The sequence below is a fragment of the Trichomycterus rosablanca genome, chromosome 25 (assembly GCF_030014385.1).
Source record: "Trichomycterus rosablanca isolate fTriRos1 chromosome 25, fTriRos1.hap1, whole genome shotgun sequence".
Classification (NCBI taxonomy): Eukaryota; Metazoa; Chordata; class Actinopteri; order Siluriformes; family Trichomycteridae; genus Trichomycterus; species Trichomycterus rosablanca.
Window position 1 is genome coordinate 5,089,255 of NC_086012.1, and position 7,755 is coordinate 5,097,009.

At 39.1% G+C, this 7,755-nt stretch overlaps 1 protein-coding gene across 1 annotated transcript; it reads right to left on the reverse strand.

The window, feature by feature from the left end:
- Positions 1-558: 558 nt before the first annotated feature.
- Positions 559-4,742, reverse strand: dmac2 (distal membrane arm assembly component 2). The gene is made up of 6 exons (XM_062987569.1): positions 4,717-4,742; positions 3,436-3,620; positions 3,273-3,353; positions 1,744-1,883; positions 1,508-1,670; positions 559-1,343 (listed from the first exon to the last, which is right to left on the reverse strand). The coding sequence occupies exons 1-6, from the start codon at positions 4,732-4,734 to the stop codon at positions 1,157-1,159; spliced, it is 774 nt and encodes a 257-aa protein (XP_062843639.1). The 5' UTR covers positions 4,735-4,742; the 3' UTR covers positions 559-1,156.
- Positions 4,743-7,755: the final 3,013 nt, after the last annotated feature.

The following is a 7,755-nucleotide window of genomic DNA, read 5'->3' on the forward strand; positions in this document are numbered from 1 at the left end:
TAGCTTGTAATGCTATTTGCTACAGTAGTGTGACAACTGGCACAAAGTATTACAGACATGGAGTGAGTGGGGTACCATTAAACGAAAGTAGAGATTAGCACCAAAATTCCACAAAAAATGTTGTGATATAAAAATGTCCCACCACCAGTAACAGTATATCCAAATATAAAAAAGAATTGGCATACTATAATATATATAGTAGTATTTAAAGCTCCCCTTTGTTGTTCCCTTGATCATATTCCAACAGTACACATGACAAATGCAACTAATAGATCAACATTTGGTTCGGGAATATATAACATAATATTAATAACTTAATAGCTCACAAATAAATAGCTCCACTTATAAAATACCTCTCCTCCAAGACAGATATGTTGCCCATCTTCATGCCTATCTGGCACACTGTGCATTTCCACACCTCCATAATAAGGATTAATGGATTAGCCATGCTACTAATTAGATTTACTGCCCGACTCAACTACACAAAAGTATACAAAAGTATGTGGACAACCCTGGATATGAGCCACATCCAGTACATAAAATACCACAGTACCACAGTTGTTGGCTTCACTTTATTTACTTTTTTGTATCCCCCGTGTGCATAATGACTGGAGAACAAATGGCAGGGGATCTAAAACCATTCCTCGATATAGAATCTCTCCACATTATTCAGATTCCTTCAGGTCCATGAGATTCGCTTGTGGATACTCCTCTTCAGCTCAGACTTCAGGTTTTCTATGAGGTTCTATGAAGTCCATGGCAAAATACTGATACTGTGCTCAGTAAATCCTTGTCCTGCTGGAAGATCCAATGAGCTTCCTGGCTAAGGGAGTCAGATTTTAATGTAATATTTGCTGGAATCTGTAATAGCTGCATGATTATTTTCGTGTCTGCACCAAACATACCACTGGTATACACGGCATAACTTAAAATAAGCTACTCTGTTTTCTTAAAACAATGCAAATGCATGTGGATGCGATTTCTTACTCCTTATATGCATGTCTTTTTAATATGTGCTATATAAAATGCACAAAAACATGTGACACCTATTGGATATTCCTGAGATCACAGAACAGGATAAATACAATACATACATACTCAAACTACCTAAAAGTATCACAAAGCTCTGGTTCATTAGTTGTCCATGGTTCTGTTACTATGTCTGTGCACGACTCAGCAGGTCCGTCTCCGTTTGTTCCTGACTGTTCGTTTGGATCAGAAGTCCCTGATCGTATTCGGCTCCAGTGACTTTGCAACGAGGCAGCATCTCCTCCACGAGGATGCGCACCAGTCCTGGGTTCTGCAGTCGTGGAAGTGAGGACATGTCCAGCCTCTGCAAATGCCTGGATGTTCATATGAAAAGAGAAAATTGATGAGTCAATTGAGTGAATTTAGAGGTGGATCCTTCTGTTATATCCAATCATGATTCCCTCACCTGTTATTACTTCACCTGCTCATTGTGGAATGTTTCAATCAATGGCGTATCTTGAATTTAACAGTGACCTACCTGAGGTGCTGCAGTGCGACTAAGCCTCCCACAGTGATACCGGCGCAGTGGGATATGTTTAACTCCTGCAGGCTCTCACCAAACACATGCAAGCGAGCAAGGAACCAGTCGTCAACCTCCGGACAACCCTGCAGCGAGAGGGAACGCAGCCCCTTCTGACTGACTGTAGAGAGACAGAAACAGATTAGTGACCCTGGGCGAGGGATTTAAGGTTAGACAAGAGTTAAAAAAATTACCAAGGTTGTCCAGTCCAGCACGGTTTATGAGAGTGTGGCTCAGGTCAATCTCTTCAATGGTCGAATTTGGGGTGTTTACAAAGTCAACGCTAAAGTTCCCCTTGGAATCAGCTCGGAACCATTCAGTCTGGCCGGCAAACCTGTGGATGAATAGTTAACAGGCTCATGCACGAATTGGAACTACATTTATTTAAAAAATACATCTATATCACCAATATGCAGTGAGCAGGAATTTATTCAAACCCTACTTTTAATACAGATATCTACATTTTATCTAACTCATTATTATTAACCTAAAAAGGTATACATTTAAATTTTGTGTTCAAAGGTGTGTTCAAAATTCAAAGTCAAAATACATTAACATTCTCTAACTAAATAACCTAACCTAAATAAATTTAGTAGTGCAATATATTTATTTATTTAGATAGTTATTTAGTTAATTAGGTCATTTTCCTGGTAGAAGTGGTTTCATTGGATAATGTCATGAGTAAGGTCAGAAACATGCATTTAGTCCTGTAATTGATAGGAACTTGATGGATTGGGTGTTCTCACTTGCATGTCTTTGGACTGTCGGAGGAAACCGGAGCACCCAGAGTAAACCCACGCAGACACGAGAAGAACATGCAAACTCCACACAGAAAGGACCTGGACCGTCCCACCTGGGGATCGAACCCAGGACCTTCTTGCTGTGAGGCGACAATGCTGTCCACTTAGCCACAATGTAATACCCTCACACATTATTGCTGCGGGGGTTCATTAATTTGGCGTATGTGACCAACATTTTTATTTAGCATATTAAAAGAAAAAAATATATAATAAATTAAATTATTATTAATAATAATAACACATAAATAAATAATTAATTTAATAATAAGTACATAAATAATAATGAATAAATTAATATTAAATAATAATAATATAAATAATATAAATTAACAACAATATAATTAATATTAATTAATATTACTATAATCAATATTAATTAATAATAATCGAATTAGTATTAATTAATAATAATCGAATTAATATTAATTAATAATAATCGAATTAATATTAATTAATGATAATATAAATAATATAATTTGGAGTTCCCTGGTAAAAGATCTGATGTAAACCCAGCTTGAAACAAGAAGTTGATATTTTAAAACCTAACAATTAGCAATTTGTCTGATTAAAACAGTTCAGCAAAACGTGAGTGATAGTTTCCCATAGTGATGTAAAAAACAAATATCAGCATATAGAAGGAGTTTAGTTAAGGCCATTGTTCCAAGAGAGGGTGTATCCAGTTATCATGGCGCAATTACTTTTAAATATCAGTTTCTAGTTTGTAGTCTGTTATACGAAATGTATTCCATTCAAGTAACGTTTCGTTTAATGATCTGCATTTATTTATATGCATGACACACATAAAATGACAGATGGAATCTACAAGAGACCTTATTACTTTTTTTACAGTAATGTAGATAATACAGAATGGTTCATTCAATCACAAGTTGTGTGAACAAGACAAAAGAAGACATGTACTCTACCTAAAGCCTCCACCCAGTTTTAAAACGGAGTAGCCTGATGCTATGTTGGCCCCAAACTTCTTCTGTGTGTAATCATAAAACCTGCAAAAGAGATTTATAGATCACTGAAAGCAAGTGTCTGCGTGTTGAATAAGTATAAGTATATGAAATGAACGTAACTTACTTATTTTTACTCCTCACTGCCCTATTTCTAAACCAGTTGCTCCATCTTATGACGTATTCAACCTCAACAAAGCGCTTATTTAACTGAATGAGGAGCTTGTTGAGATAAGAAGAAGAACTGGAACTGTACTGCCGTCTAGCCACAGCGAGAGCTGAAATGGCTGTGCAACACTTTTTCGCTTGGAACTGTTGCAGAGACAGAAGACAGAAACAGAAATATTAGCAAACATTTTTATTCGAGGGTAGCACTGACACCTCAAAGCAAGAAGGTCCTGGGTTCGATCCCTAGGCGGGGCGGTCCGGGTCCTTTCTGTGCGGAGTTTGCATGTTCTCCCCATGTCTGCTTGGGTTTCCTCCCACAATTCAAGAACATGAAGTCAGGTTAATTGGAGACACTGAATTGCCCTATAAGTGAATGTGTGTGTGTGTGTCTGCCCTGTGATGGACTGGCGTCCCATCCAGGGTGTTACTGTGTGCCTTGCGCCCATTGAAAAGCTCCAGCACCCCCCATGACCATAATTGGATAAGAGGATAAGAAAATGAATGAATAAATTAATGAATTTTCATTCGATCACTACACGCCCCCTTTTGACATGTGTCAAATCTGACGCCGCTTCTTATCACCTGCCAGTGCTGGGTTTTCCATGTGACACTAAACACTCACCAGTTCAGATCACATATTTCAGCAGCAATAGAAAAAAATAACCTCTGACCCTCTGATTGTGAGGACTCCTGGCAAATCAGTAAAACAATGCTGCACTGTCACCATCCCTGTTCATCCTGTACACTGAACATATAATGAGAGAAGCAGGACTGGAGGAAGATGTCTGAGAATTCAAAAGTGGTTTAATTTAGGTTTTCAGACACTCACCCCAGTTTGCTTTAATTATTCTTGAGATATGAAACTCTTCTGGAGTCCAGCTGTTCAAATTTGAATTGACTGGATGCTTCTGGGTCTATACGAACCCACAATATACACTTCCACAAAGTTGAATCAGTTCATCTGGACACAAGTTTGTTGTCAGATGAACTGATTCAACTTTGTGGATTTGTGTACCTGGATTATTAAGCATGCATCAAGAGATCCACAATATACACTGCATTGACAGGACATTAATCAAGCTAGGAAATAATCGGTCTCTGTGATCGATTTTTTTGGGGGATCATAAACCAGGGCAAGGCTTTGCATGACACAACCTTGCATTATTATAATTATATAATAAACGTCATATTAAAAGCAACCTAAACCTAACCCTAATACACATATGACCGTTTCACTTACCAAAATAGAGGCAGCCATGTTTGAAATCTCCTACGGCAAACGCAGAGGGACAAACTTTACTCAAACTAAACTCAATGTTTTTTTCTTTTGCCGTTTTTACATCTATTTTTCTTATTTTCTTATTTAAAAAAATACAATTGAACAAATAAATGTAAATTACGCAAAGAAACCCATTTATTTTACCCTATTAAAAAAAGGAAAATTGTATGAGCAAATAATAATATCAAACAGCAGGGGGCGCAAATATGCCATGAATCATATTGCTGACGCTAGTGAGCAAATCCTATTTACTCCAGTGGCGGTACGTTAGAACAGAACGTAGTGTGGGTGTCGCACAGCTTCAGGGTCCTGTGGGTGGCTAGGAGGGTAGCACTGTCGCCTCACAGCAAGAAGGTCCTGGGTTCGATCCTCTGGTGGGGTGGTCTGGGTCCTTTCTGTTTGGAGTTTGCATGTTCTCCCCGTGTCTGCGTGGGTTTCCTCCAGGTGCTCCGGTTTCCTCCGACAGTCCAAAGACGTGCAAGTGAGGTGAATTGGAGACACTAAATTGTCCAAGACTGTATTCGATATAACCTTGTGAACTAATGAACCTTGTGTAACGAGTATTTACATTTACATTTTCAGCATTTAGCAGACGCCTTTATCCAAAGCGACTTACAGTACTATTACAGTATACAATCTGAGCAATTGAGGGTTAAGGGCCTTGCTCATGGGCAGTGGTGGGGTTTGAACCAGCGACCTTCTGGTTACTAGTCCAGTACCCTAACCACTAGGCTACAAGTAAACACCTGTACTGTCATGAATGTAGCCAAAGTGTAAAACATGACGTTAAAATCTTAATAAACAAACAAACAGTGTCCTGTGGACCTGGGTCACTGCCTGCCATGTTCTCACCATATTCACATATTACCCCTCTGGGTAGCGCACTTTTGTTTCCTCCTTTTGGCTATAAATAGTGGATATTCTATTTTACATTTTCTCAAGGTCTAAATAAGTAAATAAATAAATGGCTCTATCTCCTGTCTTTTTGTCAGTCCCACTGCCTCCAAGCCAACAAAGCAGGCCTTGTGTTGTCTTGTAACCTTTCCCTTTCACTCTGGCAGATACCCTTCTATCAATACTGCCACCCTACTATCACTCCCGCCACTCTACACCACCCACTCCAACCTGCCCGCACTACCCATCTTCTACACCTATGAGTTTTTAAACTCCTAGCCACTTCACCTTTCCACCACCCTCCCTCTCCTTCATGCCCATGAACCTTCTCTCCAACGCTTACCTCCATCTCTCCAGGCTCTTTCATCCTGCTCCCTAATCTCACTCATCACAGTCCATGGAGACTCCTGTCTAACCTCGTCCGTCAGCCTGTCCATGACCATCGCAAACAAGGATGGGCTGTGAGCTGACCCTTGATGCAGTACTACATCCACTTTACATTGCTGTAAACATGACACTGATGCCTTGATAGCACATATAACTGTATATTTTCACAGTAAATGATTTCAGATTACGCAATAAATAAGTAATTATAATGTAACTTAGGTAATTAGTCAGTAACTTAATCAATTTACCAAATGTATTGCCTGGCCTCAGTGCAAAGGTTGAGAAAAAACAAGAATCTGTATGTATGCTATAAATCATTGTTTTGCTGGACTCAACAATGACCCCGTTTAACCCTCTATGTACAGTATGTATCCTGTGTATCCTAACAAGGTTTCCAGGGCTTTTGAAGGAAAACAGCACAAACGTCAGAGATCTTCCACCTTATCTAAGAGTGTCTGATTATGTTCTGTTCTGTATAACCTTTTATGTCATCTGACAGGAGAATCTGGCTCCAGTCACCACTAAGAAGTTCCACTAGTGTTCGTCCATGCTCTAAACTCTCTGTTGACGTGGAGGTGGTATTTATTTGTAGGTTTGGATTGTTGGGTGACTCCAGAATGCTTTTATTTTCTGTAAACCTCCAATGATCATTGGGGAGTTGTCTTTTCCAAATAGTTATTTTCAGCTTAGATTTTTTTAAAATAGATAAATCATCACCTTACATATGTGCGTATAAGCTTTCCCTAATGTAGTAATAAGCTTTCTCTAATTTCCTTCAGGATCAATAAAGTATCTATCTATCTATCTATCTATCTATCTATCTATCTATCTATCTATCTATCTATCTATCAATCTATCTAGAAGGTGGATGCCTCATTTGTGAATCTGGATATGCTTGGCAATTATTGAAGAAATCATAGCGAAAATGACAAGACAAACTGAAAATCCCAGTGGCTTCAACTTATCACCAACACAAGCCAATAGGGAATGAGGGAAGTGCAGACAGCTCCAGCATTATTGCTAGTTTAGTAAATGTCATGTTAAAAGCCCAATTGTTAAGGCCTGTGTATCCTTTAAAATTATAATTTGGCAAAACAAAAGGTCCTGGATGACCAGGAGTGCCTAAAGTGGCTAAAGATTTGATAGCTTTTATTTTCTTGGATAAAATTTGCTTCTATTAAAATATTATACTTTTTAAATGTTATTCAAGAAGTTGGAATTGACTTTACGGCACTTAACACTAATAATAAAGGTAGAGAAATGTTTATAGGCAATTTAGCAATGTTTCATTCATTAGGAGCATCATAATGAATGTTCTTAATTCACCAAAGCACGAATAAGGCCGATCCCGAAATACTGAACAATGTTCAGGACAAACTTCGAATCTCACGCTGTGAGACGTTACATAACTCGGTCTAATTTTATCATGTATGAGCGTATGGAGTTCTCCCTTTAGGAGAGCTTGTGTTTCCAGACTTATTGGCAGGATTGCTTCTGTCGATGCTTGAGGAGGACAAGACGTGTGTAAGTCTGGCCGAGATCCAAGCACACCGCTGAGTGCGAGCCAAATGTTGTTGTAGCTTGTCATGAATCAGCTGTACTGGCGAATGACCAGCATGAGGGACGGGAAGGGGGGGGGGGGGGATATTGCCACGGCAGGCTGGTGGCTGAATGGTGAGTGCTGTGAGGATCCACCACAACGGGGAGGTGCACAATTGA

Coding starts and splice junctions, on each gene's coding strand:
- dmac2 (XM_062987569.1), bottom strand. Junction 3,354..3,435: donor GCAGTGAGGAGTAAAAATAA/GTAAGTTACGTT, acceptor TCTCTTTTGCAG/GTTTTATGATTACACACAGA. Junction 1,344..1,507: donor GTCGCACTGCAGCACCTCAG/GTAGGTCACTGT, acceptor ATGAACATCCAG/GCATTTGCAGAGGCTGGACA.